Source organism: Equus asinus, chromosome 6 (assembly GCF_041296235.1).
Source record: "Equus asinus isolate D_3611 breed Donkey chromosome 6, EquAss-T2T_v2, whole genome shotgun sequence".
Classification (NCBI taxonomy): Eukaryota; Metazoa; Chordata; class Mammalia; order Perissodactyla; family Equidae; genus Equus; species Equus asinus.
The window spans coordinates 42,322,470-42,343,273 of record NC_091795.1 but is presented as its reverse complement, the minus strand read 5'-3'; the positions used below and the strand labels follow the sequence as shown (position 1 = coordinate 42,343,273).

Here is a 20,804-nt window from a genome sequence, read left to right as displayed (position 1 = left end):
AATTTCTTGAGTTATCAGATTATTTATTTTCATTCTTTTTGCATAAAAGCCAAAGACGGAATTTTCCTTTGAGGACAGACTTAGCTACCATCCACAAATTTGGGGGCATAACCCTCTCCCTGTTGGTATTTTCTAAGTATCTGTGATTTTAGGTGGTTTTTTTCTTTGATCCAGGAGAGTTTTAAGAGCATGACTTTAAATTTCTAAAAGTTTGGGATTTTTAATTTTCAAACTTCTCAATAGTTTCTAGTTTTGTTGCGTTAAGGTCAGAGAATGTGACTGATAATGGATTTATTACTTGGGATTTATTGAGATTTGCTTTGTGGCTTTTAATTTTTTCTAAGTGCTCCAATGGTGCTGGAAAAGAAGGTATATTTTCTGTTTTTAGATTACATAATGTTTGTCTATTTGATTGACATTGTTAATAGTATTCTTCAGATTCTCTGTCTCCATATTCTTTTTCTTTTTTCTTCATTTACTTGGTTTTTCCAGACTAAGGAAAGTGTAATAACTTTCCCACAACTGTTGTGTTCTTGTCTTTTCTTTGTACAAAATACACAGGTTGTTGCCTCTTTATGCTTGACTCTGAGTCTGAGTCATAAACTCAAGTCTTTAAATGTCTGGTCTGGAGAAGAAAATACTGAGGAGGAATCAAACAGCTAAATTGAATTCCATTTTAACCATTTCTAACTACGTGTCTGTATTTGCCTGTGTGTTAATGTGTGTCTTTTTGGGGGGTATTTGTGCATTTCAACATAAACATCTCTCTTGGGCATGTCTGTGTAAATATATTCTTCCATGTGTTGTTGACTGTGTGAGTTCAACACGTATGTCTGTGTATGTTTATTCATCCTTGGCATCTTTTCCCTTAAATTGAACTTAAAACATAAAGGTTAGGGTCTACCTTGCTCTGTGCTGGCATTTTCTAGAGTGGTTATGAGTCAGAAAGCTCTGCCACCCTGTATCTTAACCCACCTGGACCTCTTTTCCTCTCTCCTGGCTGCAGAAGACCCTCCTGGTAAGTTGGTCAGACGGTGACTCTTTGCAGACTCAGCCTCACTCTGCGCCCACTGTCTGGGGACAAAATACTGGTCACCTAGAGGATGTTTAGGCCACACTTCCAGGATGGGTGGAGAGCCTGAGAACCTTCTTCCACCCTCTCTCCATTGTGCCCTTCAGGTCCCTTGGCCTTCCTCCTGCTTGTGCTCACACTTAATAAGCCAGAGCTCAAAGGACTGGACGTTGGTTTAAAGGAACCCACCAGCATTTCTAGAAACTCATGATAGTCATTCAGTTCGTTTTATAGATTCAGAGCAAGCTCGTACAGAGGAGGAAAGCCAGTCTTAGAAGAGGCTCTTCTGACACCTTGTCCTTGGTCCTTCCCATTGAACTTGGTGAGCTTTACTGGCACTGATAGGCAGAGTGCCCAGGCCCAGGTGGGTTTTGGGGGGAGGGCTGGAGAAGAGTGACCATGCCACCTTCAGGGAGTTTGCTGACTCCCTGGGCGACAGGATACACACACCTAGACAGGACACAGCTGGAGGAGCATTCTAGACACAAGAGTGAAGTGGGCCTATAGACGCACCATGTGCAGGAGGAGTTGAAAGGTGGGGAGACCAGTGTGTCCCACAGCAGGTCTGTCCACCTTGTCCTACAAACATAAGTGGAGGAAGGAAAGGGAAGAGAGTGTATTGTTACAAACTTCCTTTCTTCTCACTGAATTTCCCCCATTTAGTATAGTGTCTTTTGAGTAATGGGCATGTGGTATTTGTTGGATTTCAGGAACTCTACCTTGATTTGACATTGGAAGAGGCTAAGTTCTGATTTCTGATGCTTTCTTTTTTTTTTTTTTTTTTGCTAGGGTTAAGGTTGGGGCAGGATTGCTCTTCGAGGTCTGAGTGTCCTAGGTCTGCTGCATTTTATTCGTAAATAACACATTAGTGACATTTTCTCCCAAACAATTATCCTATGTACCCTCTGATTTTAGCCTCAGTGTGTCCCTGGAAGGCAGGGGGTAGCGTGATGATTATGCCCATTTCACAGAAAGGAAAAGGGAGGCCCTGAGAGCTTAACAGAATCACACAGTGAGTGGTGGGCAGAGCTTCTCCATACAAGCAGGTGTTAGAACCTTTCCTCCCATCTGTGCCGTCTGCCCCTGGAGAGGCGGAGAGTTCCAGCTCTCTGCTCCCCTGAACTCACCCAACAGGAGGGCTTGGAAGTCCAGGCCGGCCCGTCAGCCTTGCTCGGTTTCTGGATCACAAGGACCATGCTTGGCAAGTTCTGTTTCTGAAGTGATCTCTTTCTTTCTACCCACTCAGGAGGAGGAGTTCATCGATTGGTGGAGCAAATTCTTTGCCTCGATAGGGGAGAGGGAAAAGTGCGGGTCCTACTTGGAGAAGGACTTTGACACTCTAAAGGTGAGGCCTCTCGCGAACGTCCTCTTCAGTCCAGCAGTCCCTGGGTGCATGCGACAGGTTGTGGGAGATGCAACACAAAGAAAATACATATATTTGTCTCCTCCTATATATATATATATATAAATTGTCTCCTCGTTTGGTGCCTGAGAACTGATGTATCCTGATGAACTAATTGAAGTCAGACATGTCACCCAGTGATTTAGAGGAAGAAGTCAGTGTGGGCTGGGGTAACCAAGAAAGTATTTTTGGAAGAATAGTGAAAAACACTGAAGTCTTTATGGGTGAAATGATGCCTGGGATTTGTTTTAGAATACTCAAAAGAAAAAGAAAAACTAAGGGTGAAGATAGATGGTGTGCCTGGCTCTCTGATAGATTTTCAAAATATTAAAAATTTTTGAAATGGCAAAATATTGAAAAATTGTTAAAGCTTGGAGATGGGTACTAGGGATTTGTTGTACTATTCTGTCTCTTTTAAGGTTATTTGAACTTTCTATAATAAAACATTTGTACTAAAACAAAAAGGCAAGTCAGTATGAGAATGTACCTCTAATTCCTCCTTCCCTATAATTGAGATAGAAATTACCTAGCAAATATAAAAATATGGTAAACTCTGTTTCCATGGAAATAAAAACAAAAAACAGAAAAACAACGCAAAACCAGGGGTGAGTCAGCCAAATTTTGGTATTTTAAGGAAATTCCACAAATACAATTACACTTTTTAAAAGTAGACTACTTTTGAAAAAGATAACCAGAGGTGACTCAAAATTATTTCCCAAAGGAGTTGCGTAGTGTCCTGGAGAGGGTTGCCAGATACAATTCAGGATGCTCAGTACACTTGAATTTCAGATGGACACTGGATAATGTTTTAGTATAAGTATGCTTCAAATATTGCATGGGACATACTTATCTAACCGTTATTTGTTGTTTATCTAAAATTCAAATTTAACTGGGTGTCCTTTATTTTCACTTGTGGAATTTGGCAGCCCTACTTAGAGGGCAAGAGGTGGGCAAAGACTGTCAGACGCTTGGGAAAGACCCAGGAACTCCCTAAGGGGACTGGATGAGTGAAGTTTGAGGCTTGTTGGAGGAGCGGGTGGCCCGGACCTTCGGGTGATCCTGCTGGCTGAAGGCCTTTGGTGACACTCAGGAGGGGGATTTTACAGGTGGCAAGAGTGGCCTCTGATACAGTGGAGGCTCCAGGTGAACTGTGCCTGGAGACCTGGATGCACAGAGACGAGGCCTCAGGCAGCAGCAGCGGCTCCAGAGGCACAGGCCTCCTGAAGAGGCAGCGTGTTCTTCGCTGACTTGGGAGTTGGGTGTGTGAGTTTGGGCGAAGAGACAGAACTATTTGTGTACCAGGAAGAAGGTCCGACACAGTAGGTCTGGCATGTGGTACTGTGACCTTGCCAAAAAATGAGAAAACCAAGTAAGAATGAGGGCTCCTGCCAGGGTGGCCCATGGCTCTGGCCCCTTTGCCACTCCCTCAGATGCTGGACATTGAATTGGCACCCAGCCCTCCAGCTTGACCTCTCTGAGGAGATCTCTGAGGGTTTCTAAGTGAAAATGGGCAGTTCCAAAGTAAAATGCATTAAACCTGTTTCCGGGGGGAAGCCAGACCTGGAAGGAACGTTGGTCCTTTACGGATAAATAAATAGAAGAAAACCACCACCACCACTGCCACGAGTCTTTGAAAAATAGCCTGTAGCATTATGGAGAAAATGGGTAGAGAAAAAAACATATTTTGGAAATCACTAGCGTAGGGGAAAAAACAACTCGTAGTCTCAATAGCAAAAGATAGAAAACAAGATACAGCAAGAAAGCATTGAAAACCAGAAATCATAGGAAACCACAATAGAAAAAGTTTAAAAATGTTAGTTTTCCTAATAAATAAAAATGGATTACACTCCCCTATTAAGTGATGAGGACTCTTGGACTATATCAAAAGCCAAAATTCATTGTACTGTCTTTAAAAGGTGCATCTCAAACAGTACCACTTAAAATGGCTAAAAAATAAATATTTTGACAAATGAAACAAAGTAAGTGCAAACAAAAGAGAAACAGAATTTAGAGTAAAATGCAAAGGAGACAAAATGGAATGTTTTATATAAATAAAAAATATACATATCAATGAAAACCCCCCCAAACATTTATGTAGAGAATAATAAAGCTTAGAAATACTTAAAGCAAAAATGGGATAGGAATATGTAAACTAATGCCTCACACAGATAAAGGCATGAAATGATAGAAATTAAATTTACAGTGGGGATTTTAATGCATTTCTCTCCTAGACAGAGGAAACAGGCAATAAATAAATAAGGAAATAAAAGATCTGAATAACAGGTAAATTTTTTTAAGCTACCTCAAAAGTGGCTTTAAAATAGAGAATAAAAATAATAAAAAAATAGAGTGCATTTTTTCCTGATGCACAGAGAACACTTACAAAATTTGATCACATATTAGTTTAGTAATAAGTTAACAAAAGCAGAAATCATACAAGACAGATTAAAATGCAATAAAATGAGAAATTAATAACAAAAGTTTAAACAAGAAGACCAACCACTTGGAAATTTAAAAAGTATTTTATTGGGACTTCCAGTATGAACATGGCTGTGTAAGTCAGCATTTTTCCCCTTTTCTCCTGGAAATCATTCAAACCCACAAACTCCATTTTCAGTAAAAGTTGGAAACAAATAAAACCCGCAGACTCCAAAATACATGGAAGGGCTATCCAAAGCCAGCCGAGATTGGGTAGAAGCCACTCAACAGTAAATGAAGAGAAGATGCTTGAAAATGATGAAAGCTGTAGTGGTAGCAGGTCCCAGAAAACCCCATACTTTCTAATAAAAGAATGTTGATAATTATTTAAGACGGGTCATAGGTACATGGGGGCTCTTTACTTTTGTGCGTTCTTCAAAATTTTCATACTAAATAGTTAAAAAATATAATTCCTGAAATTGAGGTTTCTCTATAAAATATAAAAGTTATATTGCTTGCTCATAACAATGGACATGGGAACTTTGGAGACAGGATCAGGCTGAAGTCAGAAGCCTCTTGGACCTTGTTTGGGTCAGAGAAGCAGAGAAGGTGGAGCTACACAAGGATCACACAGATGAGGTGTATTTGCTGTGGGAACAAAGGAAATAACTGGTCTAGGAAAATCCAACGCATTTAGCGACAAGTAATAATAAAAGAAATAGTGCAGCATTAATTCAAAAATGCTGTGGAAAAAAGAAAAGCAAGTATAAATCAAAACTTAACCAAAAGAAGTGGATATGTACTCACTAGGAGAATTTTGCCAAGGAGCAGATGAGATGAAATATTTTGCTGTGAACTTTTTAGAAATAGGGCAGTCAGAATGCAAGAGAAATGAAAGAACTCAAGGATGATGAGAAGAGAGGAGGTGAAATATGAGGTAGTAGGATTCAGGAAAGAAGGAGAAGAAAGCGTCAAATTGGAAAGAGCACAGGGGCAGCATGGCCACATTGAAAACAGCAGGGGGTGTGGAGGACAGAAATGATAAAAGTAAGTGAAATGAAGTGGAAATAAAGAAAGAGTTACAGGAGAATAAAGAGAAAATGACAGAGAAGTCAGGGAAAGGAGAACCAATATTTGCATAATTGGAGTCTCTGAGGAAGACAACCAAAACAATGAAATAAAACAAATAAACATTTAAGCGTTTAACAAAACTTCAGTGAAATGAAAGAATACTTGATATACTTATTACAAGGTCTGCTGTGTATCAGGAAAAATTGACCCAGATTGGTCAACCCTGAGACATATCTCAGTATGATTATTAGACTTTAGAGATAAAGAAGAAATTCTTTGGGTAGTCATACTGCGCGCCCCCCCCCCCAATTAAATGATTTAAAATAGGAAACAAATCAAAGTGCCTCGCTTTCTCTACAACAACATTTAATACCCAAAGACAGTAAAGTATCACATGTAAGTTCATCAAGGAAAGAAAGGGCGACCTGAGGATTTTGCATTCAGCCGAGCTGCCCTTCAAGCATAAAGGCTCCAGGCACCCAGGTGGCATATTCAAAAACTAGGTGATGTGGTTCCCATGGGCCTGTTGTGAGGGGCTCCTAGGGGGTGAACTGGAGCTCACCTGGGAGCTCTCTCAACTAGGACATACCTGGGAGAACCATAACAAGAGGACTGGTTGTGACCATGTTTTACCTTAGACCTAAAATGTAAACAAGTGGAAGGGTTAGAGTAGCGGCACAGAATGTAAATATCAAATATGCTGAAATGTGGACGTGAGGAAACTGACAACAATTAGGTGGAGAAGGAGGACAGAGGACGGGATACAGAGTAAGGGCACATTGCCGTATTACGGAATAACTGGAATTGACAGATATTATTGAAAACTGGCAAATCAAATAATAGGAGGATAAGAAACTTATAAGCCAACAGTACAAAGGTAAATATTAAGGTAGATAATATTGTCTAAAACTAGGTGATGCAGAAGGAGAGGTGGGGAGGTAAGATTAGATTATTTCATCGTGGCTAGAGTAGGGAACTCATACATGCTATCCCTAAAGACATAGGAGACTAAGACTGTTATCAGTATATATAAATTTATAATGATATTAGAACATAAACTCAGGTCATCCTAGATATTCAAAGAAGTACACACACACACACACGCACATACACACACGCAGGGAACAAGCAGCCAAAGATTAAAAAAAAATCTATGAAACTAGAAAATGTAAAATAAATATATTATGACTATAAAAATATAATATAAAACCAAACATATCTGTCATATCAATACCTGGCATATTAATCACTTAGTAATTACAAAATTTGAATCAGATCTCAAAGCAAAATCTAACTCTAAAGTAAAGAGATTCATAAAGGTTGAAAATAAAAGATTGGGAAAATGTGTGCCGGGCAAATGCAAATGAAAAGAAAGCAGAAGTGACAATCTTAATATTAGATGAGAGGGTATTCAGGTCCCCAAACCCAAATGAGACAAGGAATGTACTTGAGAATGCAAAGTGGTGCCATTCCGAGATATGACAGTTGTGAGAATATCTATGTGCTAAATAAAACATCAGTATTTGCAAAACAGAAATTGCAGGAGAGAGAAGAAACAGAAATACACTGGTAGGTAGGGGAGATTTTAATTCACTTCTCTCGGTTCAAGTCAGATCAAGGGAACAAGAATGTGAGAGGATGTAGAAGATGGGCATAATTATTAACCTGATGGAACCCTGTAGCCTGAAAACAGAGACCACACCTATGGCACATTTACAACAGTTGACCATGTCACATGCCGTGAAGAAAACCTTAATAAGTTTCAAAAAGGGTCAATACCACTGACAATGGTTTCTGATTGTAAAGCCATAAAATTAGAAATTAATGATAAGATCAAAAGCCTCTTCTATCTGGAAAATTAAAAAAACAACCCAACCTCTCTTTTAACAATTCTTGATAAAAGAGAAAATACTAATTGAAATTGCAGGACATCTGGGAAACAATGGTAAAATACTACATATTAGAACTTAACTGATTATAGTTAAAGCAGCATTCAGAGGAAGTTGATAGCCTTAAAAACTTGTTACTCAATACAAAAGAATGAAAACTAAGCATCTAGCTCTTGGATGAGTGAACAAAAATGAAACTATGATTGTGGAATGCCAAGAAAATGAAAATGGAAACATTATACATCAACAAGATGGGGCAATGCCAAGGCAGTAGTAAAAAGAGACAATTTCATATAAATAAGTATTTTCTTTATCAGAAAAGAGGGAGCAAAGTAAATAATGCTTCAACTGAGAAGGTTAGAAAGAATAAGACAAAAACTTAGAGTAGGAAGAAGAAAATAAAAATAAAATCAGAAATAAGAAACTAAAAAAGAGAAAATGGTAGAATTGACAAATCAAAGAATGGGTCGTTTGATTCAAATGAATCAGCTGTATAAATACAGCAAGAAAATGTTCAAAATGATACAGACCAAATGTTAACCAAATAATTAGTTATTTTTGGTAATCAGAATTTGAAGCATTAATATTTTCTTCATATTTGCTTATATTTTCTAATTTTTAATAATGACTCTTTATCACTTGAATAATTAATTAAAAAAATAGAACTTGAGCTATGCCTAAATGAGAGATAACATTTAGCAAGATGAGAAAGGAACTTACCTGAAGTATCTTGTCAGTCCATTTCTGATATAATCAATTTAGCATATATATCAATTTGTGTAATATCACTATTTCTTAGGTACATTCTATCATCTATTAGGGAACACTCCTGCTTCATTTAAACCTAAGCAATTGAAAACATTGCTCTAACAAAAAAAAGTCATTGGCTGTTTGAGAGTAATGAAATAAATTAATAGAGTTCATAAATTTAAAGTGTTCCAAATATTTCGCCTGGTATTTGATACTCTGCCATTTGGACATCCTGGACAGTGAACATTTTTGCTTGAAATGCTGACCTGTGAATTTTCCAGAGTTCTGCCTCAATCTTCAAATAAAAAGTCAGTTAACTTTTCTTTTATTTGACTGCGATCTTATTGTCTTAAAAAAATGCACCACCATTTGTACGATGACTTGCAGGTACCTGGAATATCTGATTAACTGGAAAACCCTATTCCTAAAGGCACTGAACAAATGTCTTCCCCTCTGGCTCCCTTCTGCTGTCTCTCTCTCTTTTTTCTTTCTCTCTCTTTTTAATCCCCACTATTTGCATCCTTTTCACCTCTGCCTTTGTTCTTTCCTTCTCCAACTCTCTTACCTCCACCTCTCCCACCCGCCCTCCTCTTCCCCTTTGTCCCTCCAATTCACTTTTGGCCTTTTCCCTCCTTTTCTTCTCGTTCCTCTCTCTTCCTTCACCCAAACACGGTTTTGTTTCCCTCTCCTTGTCCTGTTTCCTCTTCCTCTGCTGTCCCTCTTCTTTCTCTCTTTCCCTTGTCCCCTTCTCTATTCCCACATGTGGCAGGTCTATGACACACAACTGGAGAATGTGGAGGCCTTTGAGGGCCTGTCTGACTTTTGTAACACCTTCAAGCTCTACCGGGGCAAGACTCAGGAGGAGATGGAAGACCCATCTGTCGTTGGGGAATTTAAGGTAAGTTTTTGAGGACATATCCCTAACCTAGAGGGACCTAAAACTATGGAATGGCAGCAGTAAGTAAAGGGGGCTGGAGCAAGGGTATTGTAGTTATTATGGTAATGACCATGGTGCTGATGTTGGTGACCATGTGGGTGATGGAGGTGGTGATGGTGATGCTGCTGATACAGAATCTAATGGCAGTAAAGGGATGGCATTGGGCTTGGTGATGTCAGTGGTGGTGACTCTGGTAGAGATGAGAGTAGTGGTTATAATGGTGATTGTGTTGGTGACAGTGATGACAAAAATGAAAGTTGGCCCCTCTTTCTTTTCAGGGCCTCTTCAAAATTTATCCCCTCCCAGAAGACCCGGCCATCCCCATGCCCCCAAGACAGTTCCACCAGCTAGCTGCCCAGGGACCCCAGGAGTGCCTGGTCCGCATCTACATCATCCGGGCATTCGGCCTGCAGCCCAAAGACCCCAATGGGAAGGTAACACTCCTAGGGCCTCACCTCTCCTATAATAAATAGCAGGCTGGGGTACCAATGGGCTGCAGAATCTGGACACAATCCCTGCCCCAGGGAGTTCACAGTAAGCCGAGAAACCAGATAAATACATACAAAACTGAGAGGTTACTGGATGGAGTTCTGTCAAGGGCCAAGTGCTTTAGGAGCTCAGAAAAGGCCACAGTCAGTACTGACTTTGGTCAGTACAGGGGAAGGTTTCCTGGAAGGAATAGGATTCTTAAGGACTGATGGAGTTTTGATAGACTGGGATGGAAAAGAAAACAGTATCATAGGAGGAGTCAAAAATCTTGGCAAAGGTTTGTGAGAAGACTGCTTGGTGTAAGTTTAGCATGAGGATAAGGCATAAGGATAGGTGACGTTGAAGGTGTGGGCTGGGACTGGACTTCGTAGGGCTTTCAGTGGTGGGCAGAGGAGAGCAGGAGGGGTGGAAGTAACTGTGCTGTGCCTACCCACGGTGGAGCCTGAGGCAATAGGAAAAATCGGTAACACTGATCCTGTCTTTATTTAAAATTTCGATATTTTGTTCATCATTGACTGTTGGTATTGATTTTAATTTTTAAAATGTTGCATCAAAATATTGTTTATCTTGATTGTTGAGTCTTGGGGGCCCTCCCTTAAATTTTGTGCCTGGGGCACGCACCTCCTCGTCTCATTCTAGTCCTGGCCCTGAGTGAAAGAGGGGGTCGTTGAGGGGGGGCAGGAGGCTGGGGTTGTGGGGAGATGGTGGGGGGTGGGAAGAGGACTGAGGAAGCCTCAGAGACGTGTGGGGAAGGTGACTTCAGTTGAGTGTGTCTTTCCCCTGCTCCAGTGTGACCCTTACATCAAGATCTCCATAGGGAAGAAATCCGTGAGCGACCAGGATAACTACATCCCCTGCACTCTGGAGCCTGTGTTTGGAAAGTAAGTTGGGGGCAGCTGGGGTCTTGGGGTGGAGGTGCCCATCTGGATAACCCACAGCCCAGTGGGGGAGATGTGGCTGCCACTGAGAAGTCCGCATGTCCTGAAGCAAAGCTGTATTCCCTAAATCTTGCATGTTAATGGGGGCATAACCTCAGCCAGCTCTTCTTCATGAGCTAAAGGCTTAAGTCCCGGCAGAAGCTCCTAGCGAAACACAAACGATTCCCATGATGATCAGAAATCTAAATGGAACCCAGAGCATGCATTTGCTAATGATTCTTTTTTTGAAAAAATTAACTTTTACTTTGGAATAATTTTAGATTTATAGAAAAGTTACAAAGATGGTACAACTTCCATATACCCTTCACTCAATTTCCCCCACCATTAACATCGTACCTAATCGTGGTACTTTTGTCAAAACTGAGAAATAGTTATTGTTGTATTACTATTAACTGAATTGTAGACTTTATTAGGATTTTGAATTTTTTTCCACGAATGTCCTTTTACTGTCCCAGGATCTAATCCAGGATCCCATACTGCATTTAGTAATTATTCTCTTTTATTGTGGAATGTTCATCTGTAGCTGATAGAGAGAGGAAAGACGTGGGCTCAAGATAGTAAAATGCTTCTTGAAATCTAAGAAGAAGGAAAGGAAGAATCAGGGCCCTTTGTATGAAAGTAGCTCCCAGGTGTCCTGACTTGCTTGTTGTTTAGACGTGAGCTTATTTAGGCCAGAGAAAGGAGACTCTCCAGGCAAGCTCCCTGCTCTTCCTCTGGCACCTGTAGGAGAAGGCGTGTGCTATGCCAATATTGTCAAGTAACCCACTGAATTCATAAACCGGCGTCTGTGGAGTTAGTTGTGGTCACTCAGCCCTGCAGCGAGGACCCAGTTGGCCTGGGGAAATGGCATTTTTGACAGGGAAACAGTCCTGGCCAGTGATGAGCCACCACCAAGCTGGAATTGGAGGGAAGGGCTGCAGGGAGGATGGTGGGTGGAAGAGAAGAACCCTCTTTGGTGAGCTCCAGTGGCCGGCATGGAGCCACCTGCTAATGGTGACGGAGTAGCAGATGGGGCCTGTTCTACAGTAGGGGAGGGTCAGGGCCCTGGGCAAGGTTGTGGGGCAGGTGTAGAAACGCCCCTCCCTCTCTATTTTACCACCTCCCCTAAATCATGGCCATTCTGGTCTGCCTGGGGTTTCACGCCTCCCTCAGTTCACAACAGAGACTCTTTCTGTAACCCTTGTGTCAAACAGCACATCTCACGAGACGTAATCAAAACACAACTTTGCAGTTGTCAACCCGTGTCCTGTAAGCATTTATCCTGTGGGGGCTGCCGTCCTCATTCTGGGAGTGGAAACTGTGGCAGGCAGGTACTTGGCGGCTCACTTTCAGACAGTCCACTTTGTCACAAACCCACAGTCTCAAGCTGGTAACCAGAATGCTCGTTCCCATGTAATCATGGACACCCTGAAGCTCGGGGGTAGCCGTCCCCGCTCCCAGCTGGGTCCACTTTGGGGAGAGCAGCGTGCAGCCTGTGGGTGTGGGTGTGGATGGGAGGAGGGGCTTTGCCTCTCTCCTTTCCCTGTCTGGTGTCTCCCCTGCCTCCCGACTAGTCACTGTGGTTGCAGATCTTGAAAGTTGATTTATTTTCAAGTGAGTGCTTTCCACAGAGCTCCTCTGAGCCCTCCCACTGCAGCTTCGGGGATGTGGCAGAGGCTGTGTCCCTTTAACTGGTGGCCCCCACCCCCTGGGTCTCAGATGGGTCTCCCCACAGTCCCTTGGTGTTGGAGCCCCAGGTCCCATGGGGCGGGATGCAGAACGGCTGCAGTCTGGCCTCCCGGTGGCCTGCCTGTCCTCCGCAGGAAGCACTTGTGTTCCTTGCCCAGCCAGGACGGGAGCACAGCTTCTAAATGTAGCCCATCTCCTTCGCTATGTCAGAAGCTGCTTTCACTTCCTTGAGTGTGAGCTGGGTGCCAGGCTTGTGTCTCCCACCTGCAGGGGACTCATTTCAGGGGAGAAGGGAACAACACTTCCACATTTGAGCCCCACGGGGTATGGGGGTCTCAGAGCATAGCAGGAGCTCTCTCCAAAGGAACCTCTTCACAAATCCTCTCTCCATCCCACTCTGGAAGTCCTGAGAGCGGACCCCAGGCCATCCCCTTGGTAAATTCCAGAGCCCTGCTCCTTGCTCTGGAGGTTTCACATCTCTTGTCCTGTAGCGTGCTCGGGGAAACTTCAGCTTTAACTTTCTGTTCCAATCCCTTCGTTTATTCTGTGGTCCATCAGGCAGGTACCTGCTCTTTGCTCAGCCCAGATCATCTGGAAAACTGCATACACGTGTGCACACACACACACACACACACACACACACACACACACACAGACAAGCTGAGTACCAGCAGAGTGCTGTGGGTCTGTGCTTTACCAGCTACTGGGGACCTGAGCGTGGGCCACTCCTGGGAGCGGGGGAGAAGGAGGCCAGGCTGGCTTTCGAGCTCCTGTTCTGCCCTTGCCACCCTCCTGAGTTCCTGCTGTGTCTGGGGACATCTGGGAGTTGGCATTGCCGTGACATCCACCCCACCCCTGCAGGATGTTCGAACTGACCTGCACTCTGCCTCTGGAGAAGGACCTGAAGATCACTCTCTATGACTATGACCTCCTCTCCAAGGACGAGATGATCGGGGAGACGGTCATCGACCTGGAGAATAGGCTGCTGTCCAAGTTTGGAGCTCGCTGCGGACTCCCGCAGACCTACTGTGTGTAGGTGCACACGGGCTGGCTGCTTCTCTGAGCACAACCCCACCCCCTGAGTGCTGTGCTCTGGCTCGGGGCTAAGCACTTCATCACTGTTCTCTCACTCAGTCAACTGGGCTCTTGTCCCACAGATAAGGAAACTGAGGCCCAGAGATACTACGGCTTGTAAGTGGTGGGATTAGGATTTGAACCTATTTGACTGACTCTAAGAACCTGGCCATTCCTAGTGTTGCTATAATTCAGTCTTCTTAAGGCGCCCCCGAGGGCCTGTAGAGGGAAAAAGAAGAAAGGAAGGAAAGGAGAAGGGAGACAGACAACGGGACTCATGGCTCCGGCTGGGCCCTAAAGGGAGCTCTGTCAGGTGAACTCGTGTGCCGACGGCCCCCGCCTACTTCCTGCCAACTTGGGTCCTGTTTAGGTCTGGTTCTCTAAATCTGGAAATTGGAAACATCTAAGTTCCAATTACACGTGTATTTAAACAAGTCCTTTCAAATAAAACCAGGCCTCAGTTTCTCCATCTGTAATTGGGGATCCTCAGTCATGATGAGCAATCGCCCAGGGCACTCACTGTAAAAGTGAAGGGTGGGTGATACTGTGGGGGTGGGTACACAGGTCACTGCCTGCCCCTCTGCCCTCATCAGTGTCCTGGAGCATCTCATCTTTGTCTTGTGTTTGGGCCTCAGCTCTGGACCGAACCAGTGGAGGGACCAGCTCCGCCCCTCCCAGCTTCTCCACCTGTTCTGCCAGCAGCAGAGAGTCAAGGCCCCCGTGTACCAGACCGACCGCGTGGTGTTTCGGAATAAAGAATACACGATTGAAGAAATAGGTGAGTAGCCATGTGATCCCGAAACCATGGTGGGATCTCCCTCCACCTTCTTCTCTCTCGTCTGCCCTCTCCTATCATAACGGGACGAACTGCCCATAACCCATATCAGCGGGGTGTGGTCTTAGATCTCTAGGGCAGCAGAGACGGACCAAACTTGCACTTGGTACTTTTGGGACAAGTATTTACCTGTGATACCATTGTGAAAATTAGAGGTCAAGGTGGGGCCAGGGTCAGGGGCCAGGGTGGGGCCAGAGTCAGAGCTCAGCCTGAGGCCAGATTGGGGTCCATCTGAGGGCAAGGTGAAAGGTGGTTTTGAAGCTAGGGTCAAGGTCATGGTTAGGGTCAGTCTGCCTCTCATGGTCAGGCTGGTCGGAGTTTGGGTGCAGTCCACTCTGAGGAGCAGTTTTCTCCTTGAATTGCACTAGCCTGCCAGCTTGACCTTAATGATCCCTTCTGAACCCCATTCACAGCTCCTGCACCTAACACATCCAAAGGGTGGGCAGGAAGCCCTGCGGCCCCTGCCTTTGCCCCTGGGTCTGCCTGCTGCTCATTCCTGAGAATCCCACCACGTGGTCCCCATGTGTCTGAGGTGCCCACGGGCCTGCGTTGCCCACCCGGAGCAGCTCAGACTCCCCCGAGGTGTTTACAGGCCCAGCTGGCCCCTCGCCTCTTGCTGGTTTCAGAGCTATTTGATGTCAGACGGTGCTGAGGTTATAAAAGAGGAACGACGGCTGTGACCCCTCATCCCCAATCGCCCTCCTTCTCCTGCTTTTCTGACTCTCCCCGGTCATGGCTGAGCCAGCTCCTCTCCGTTAGGCCCTTCCCCTGCCCCCATTCTCTTTTCCTATAGAATGCGCATCTGTTTTAGAGGTGGTCTCATTTCCTTCTGCTGGTCTGTGAGCAGCTTTAGCTCAGGTACCAGGGCTTCTGGTCATAAATTCATAGGAAAGGAAAGCCAGAAAGCTGGAGATGGTGAGGTCCGACATCTGCCTGTTTTTGCAGACGAGGCCGTTGAGGCCAAGGGTGGTTAACGACCTGCCCAAAGTCACCGGCCAGTTAGGAGCAGAACCAGATTCCCAGCCTGGTGGTCCTTCTGCAATGCTGTGCATTTCCTTAGTGGCACCTAGTAAAGTGGGCAGGGCAGGTTTGATGGGTGAACACGTGTGCACGTGTGTACAGGAGAATCTGCGTTGGTGAACATGGGCACACCTGAGTGCACATAGCTCTGTGTGTACATGTGCATGTAGACGCATGTGGCCTCTCTGGCCCCTAGTCCAAGTCTCTGTCATGGGGGCTCCAAGTTCATGTTGCTGGCTGGTTGGTCAGGCTTGTCAGGGTCAGAACCAGCCCTGTGTCCTCACCCCATACACAGCGCCAGTCCTTGACCTGCCCTCTGGCAGGTAGGAGCTATACCTGGGAAGCACAAGAAGCAGGGGGAGGGATGTTCATGTCCAGCTTGCACCTTTCTTAAATGAGCATGTGGTCTCAGTGGCCATGCTGACCAGCTGTGTGACTGTTCTGTGCTCTGTTTCTGTCATCTTTAAAATGGGGATAATAACAGCACTTACCTTCTGGGGTTATTATGAGAGTTGGACCTTTTAATATCTATGAAGAACATTTCCTGCTTTATAAGGGTTTCTTGTTGTTACTATTATTTTCGCTACTGCTACTAATGGAACCAATTGCATGAACCAGAGAATAGTGCTAAGAGCACATAGATGCCCGATCTGGGAGTGGAGGTTGCTGAGGCTCAGAGTTGGGAGCAGTTAGGGACGGCTTCCTGGGAGGGCAGAGGGATTCGTATTGGTGGGAAAGAGGAAGAAGAGCTTTCAGAAGAGGCTTGTAGAAATGATGGCAATGGGGAATTGGCCCGTGGACAGTGAGGTTTCCCCTGCAGAGAGTGGGACATAAGGACCAGAAAAAGTGTGTCTGGACTAGGGGTGAGGCTGTGGGGGTGAGGGACTTCCTGAGGCCCCCAGGCCGCCCTACCATCTCTTGCTCACTCAGCCCTGGCAACTTTTTTGTCTTCTCTCTGGGGCAGAGGCTGGGAGGGTCCTGAATCCACACCTGGGCCCAGTGGAAGAGCGCCTGGCCTTGCACGTCCTCCAGCAGCAGGGCTTGGTGCCCGAGCATGTGGAGTCCCGGCCCCTCTATAGCCCCCTGCAGCCGGACATTGAGCAGGTAGGACCTTGACCCTTGGGCCCCAGAGCCCCCGACCCCCAGCTAGCCCTGCTCCAAGGACACCATGGATATCCTGGAAGCACCAGTGGGGGATCTCAGGATTTGGCCAAGCCCTCCTTGATAGTATTTCTCCAAAGTCTGAGTGGTTACTGCTGTTGGCCTATAAGGGGACCTTTTGGGCCTGGTCTCCCCTGGCTACCTGCAGCCCTCAGGGCCTGGGGAATGAGCCTGACCCGCCTTCTCCATCCCTGTGTAGCCTGGACCTCTGGTCTCCCCTCAGTCATTCTGAAGCCTTCTGTTTTAGCCTGGCCTCAGGGTGCCCTCCCCTACCATTGGTCACTGACATCCCAGATGGCCAGCCCTGTGCTGGGCTGCAGTGGGGAGTTCACACAGGGTGACCAGCACCTGATGACAGAATGGCAGAGCAGCCGCAGAGATCAGTCATCAAGAGTACCAAGGACATCCTCCCACACAGAGGGAGCGTGAGCAGAGGGACAGCAGGCCCTGGGCTGAGACTGGGGAGGACTCCAGGACAGGGTGAGCTCAGGGCTGGGTTTTAGAGGAAGGGAGAAAAGATTACAGACAGAGGAGGGCCGAGGCAGCCATGAAGGTGCCTTTGTACACATGCCGAGGACATCACCTCTGTTGTTTGGGACTGAGCTCTCTTCCCCATGGTGATGTGGCCACCAGTTCCCCAGGGTGGCACGGCAGGTGTTGAAACATCAGCTCTTTCATTCTCTAGCTATGCGACCCTGAAGAAGTTACTTCAGTCCCTTCTGTAAGAAGGGGACAGAAATGCACCCAGCTTGTAGAGAGGCAGGGAGCTGAGGGGTGGCAGGTAGAATGGTTTTCTGTCCTGGAAATCCTCTGAGCCCCCTATGACTAAACCATGCTCTTTGACCCTCCACGACTTTGCATATACTGTTCCCTTGGCCAGAAATGCTCTTCTCCCCTTTTCTGTCTGGCATACTGAGACTCAGCTCAAACATCACCATCTCTGAGAAGCCTGCCCTGACCCTTGACCCCCAGGCGCGGGCCTGAGTCATCGGCCTGTGGTGTAGTGGGCTCGCCTCTGTGGTCAGCCCCGTAGTCCCATTTAAGGCACCTTTCCCCCAGGGCGGTGAGCCTCTCTGTGGCAGGGCCTGGGTTTTCTCTTTCCTGTGCCCCAAGTGTCTGACACAGAGCAGGTGGCTTGTAGATGTTGGTTGAATGAAAAGGGCAGTGAGTGAACAGGGCTGTGTCTCCTCAGGGGAAGCTGCAGATGTGGATCGACCTGTTTCCAAAGGCCCTGGGGCGGCCTGGACCTCCCTTCAACATCACTCCACGGAGAGCCAGAAGGTGACTTACCCCAGCTACAGACTCAGAGCTGAGTGGGGTGATGGGATGCTAACAGCCAGCTGTGGGCAGGACCAGGGTGTGGCTCTTGGGCCAGGCTTTGGGCTACTCGGGCCACAGAATACTTCTCTTGCGTGGGCCTGGCCAAGTGTCCAGCCAGGCAAGCATCGGAGTCTTGAGGGAGCCGGCTTCCTGGCTTCTCAGCCAAGGACTACCCTCCCTTTGGTGAGAAATCCATGTGGATTTGAGTCATTCTCCACAGGTTTTTCCTGCGTTGCATTATCTGGAACACCAAGGATGTGATCCTGGACGACCTCAGCATCACAGGAGAGAAGATGAGTGACATTTATGTGAAAGGGTAGGGGTTTCCTCCTTCCCACCTGCCCCAGCTCAGTGGTGTCGCCCCTGCTCCCTCTGGGGTGGTGCAGTGGGAAGGGGAGTTCTAGTGTAGGGCAGGGGAGAACAAGAAAGGAGGGAGGGTCTTATGGGGGTGTCCCCCACCAGATTTCTTCTTCCACATTAATCTTTGGGTTGAACTTACAAGGTCTGAGGATGTCCCTCAAGGGAGAAGTTAGAACATTTTAATATTTATCGCATGTTTGGTACATCATGGAGATTTCTTGGGAATTATTTTTGCTTTATCATTTACCAAGTTCATTTACCTTCTTAATTCCCCATTTGCCTAAGTTGAGGATGCGTGTTGTGGTAGAAACCTTAATTAGAAATGTTTTCTAAAATATTTATGTCTAGTTGGATGGTTGGCTTTGAAGAACACAAGCAAAAGACAGATGTGCATTATCGGTCCCTGGGAGGCGAAGGGAACTTTAACTGGAGGTTCATTTTCCCCTTTGACTACCTGCTGGCTGAGCAAGTCTGCACCGTCTCCAAGAAGGTGAGTGTCGTTCCTGTCCCCAAGGGTGCTAGTCCCAGGGCTTTCTATATCAGTGTGATTGCACCACCAGTTACTGCTGTGCCATTATCATACCCTCACTACTGCCCACTGCTGTTGGAATCACCACAGCCATCACTGCCTGATGACTACCACCATTGTCCCATCACTACCAATGTCACCACCACCATCATTGTCCCATCACTACCAATGTCACTACCACCACCATTGTCCCATCACTGTCAATGTCACCACCACCACCATTGTCCTATAACCGCCAATGTTACCACCAACACCATTGTCCCATCAGTGCCGATGTCACTACCACCACCATTGTTCCATTACAGCCAATGTCACCACCACCATTTCCCCTATCACTGCACATGTCACCGCCACCATTTTCCCCATCACTGCCAAAGCCACCAACACCATCTCTGCCACTCTTACTTCTCCTTCCAATTCTACCCTCATTAGCATTGCTGCCACCCCACATCCACCCCCATACCAGTGCCACAACCATCATATGTAGTTAAGTCCAAATCTTAAAACTACTGCCTTTCTCCCTGCTCCAGACAAACCAAGCAGCAGGAAGGATCATGGGGTCAGAGTGGGAAGAACATTTGTAGGGAAACCCATCATGGCCGTCAAAGGGGCCATGGGGCTGACCCCATAGGAGGGCTTACCAGGAAGGCCAGTGTGGCCTGTCACTTGGGTTGTCCCTATGATTGGGTATTGCTTAGCCATGTCCCTCCTGCTACCTTTTTTCCGATGTTTCTGTGTCTGGTGCCTGTGGTCACTGTCCAAGCTGGACAGTCACTGGGAATGACTCTGCCCTTCCAGGCCTGAAGCCGTTGCCGTCCTCTCTCCACCTTCCTCCTCTCACGTCAGGCTGAAGGCACTTGGGGAGACTTGCTCAGCATCAGCCAGAGGGGAGGGGTGGATTCAGGGACCTCAGCTCTCTGTGTCTCAGCATCTCCTAGCTTAAGTCTCATCTGGGCCATAGATGCTTCACTCCTGAAATAGGCAGATCCAGAGGCAGGTGGCCTCCTTCCTGGTATCACTACACCTGCCTTTAGGGAGCAGACCCCAGGGCACAGTGAAGAGGGTGCTATGGGCAGTGAGGGCCTCGCGGTCAGGCTGACGGGAGATGGGGGGCATCTCTGTTGGAGCTTCTGACCACTTGCATCCCACCTAGATGCAATTCCACCTTGAGATGCTCTCCTATTCGATGCAGCAAACACCTCTCTGGCGTTTAGATTCCTCAAGGCTTCAAGTTGCAAAGCTTCTATGAGTCCTCTTTCTTTCCTGAGTGGTTGATTGGCTCAAAGAAGGGAGATACGTAATGTACTTTGGCTGCCCAGGTCTTCTTAATTCTCTTCATTATATCCTGCTGCGTGACCCCTTCCCAACACAACACACAGGATCATCCACCCTTTAGAGAAACCAGAATGTTCCGCCGAACATTCTGAAACCTTCACACAAAATATGGATTAAAGAAGGTGAAATGAATTTTTTCACCCAGGGATTGCTGCATAGTGCCTGCCTGAGGGCAGAATTTAGCAACAGGCCTGGGATCTGTGCACTCAAGGAAATCCTAGCCTATTTGTAGGCTCCGTCTTGTTTGCTTTTGCTCAGGGTGTTTGTCTATCACGAGATGTTTGCATAACAAAACACAGGCTGCTTTCCTAGAGGAGAGCTCCAAATCCAAGAGACCTCACCTCTCTTTGCTGTGGACAGAGGGAGCATGGGGCCAGGAACGGGGAAGGGAGGGCTGGGCATCCTGCATGTCATCTCCAGGCTCACCAAGCCCTACGATGGGGTTAGGCATAGATGGGAAACCGAGGCTGAGATGCAGATTGGCCTGCTCAAATGGGAGGCGGGACAACCCCTTCATTGTGACAGATGGAGATGTG

General features: G+C 46.3%; 1 protein-coding gene across 23 annotated transcripts in view; it reads left to right on the top strand.

Annotated features, from left to right (window-relative positions):
* DYSF (dysferlin) overlaps positions 1–20,804 on the top strand; it is a 218,231-nt gene that overhangs the window by 182,845 nt on the left and 14,582 nt on the right. For all 23 annotated transcript variants that reach the window (XM_014836669.3, XM_014836663.3, XM_070511971.1 and 20 more), the window contains 10 exons: positions 2,319–2,417; positions 9,372–9,500; positions 9,818–9,973; positions 10,818–10,909; positions 13,496–13,666; positions 14,344–14,486; positions 16,528–16,667; positions 17,917–18,005; positions 18,265–18,360; positions 18,753–18,894. In XM_014836669.3, the coding sequence (XP_014692155.1) occupies positions 2,319–2,417; positions 9,372–9,500; positions 9,818–9,973; positions 10,818–10,909; positions 13,496–13,666; positions 14,344–14,486; positions 16,528–16,667; positions 17,917–18,005; positions 18,265–18,360; positions 18,753–18,894 (1,257 nt within the window). The remainder of the gene's footprint in view (positions 1–2,318; positions 2,418–9,371; positions 9,501–9,817; positions 9,974–10,817; positions 10,910–13,495; positions 13,667–14,343; positions 14,487–16,527; positions 16,668–17,916; positions 18,006–18,264; positions 18,361–18,752; positions 18,895–20,804) is intronic.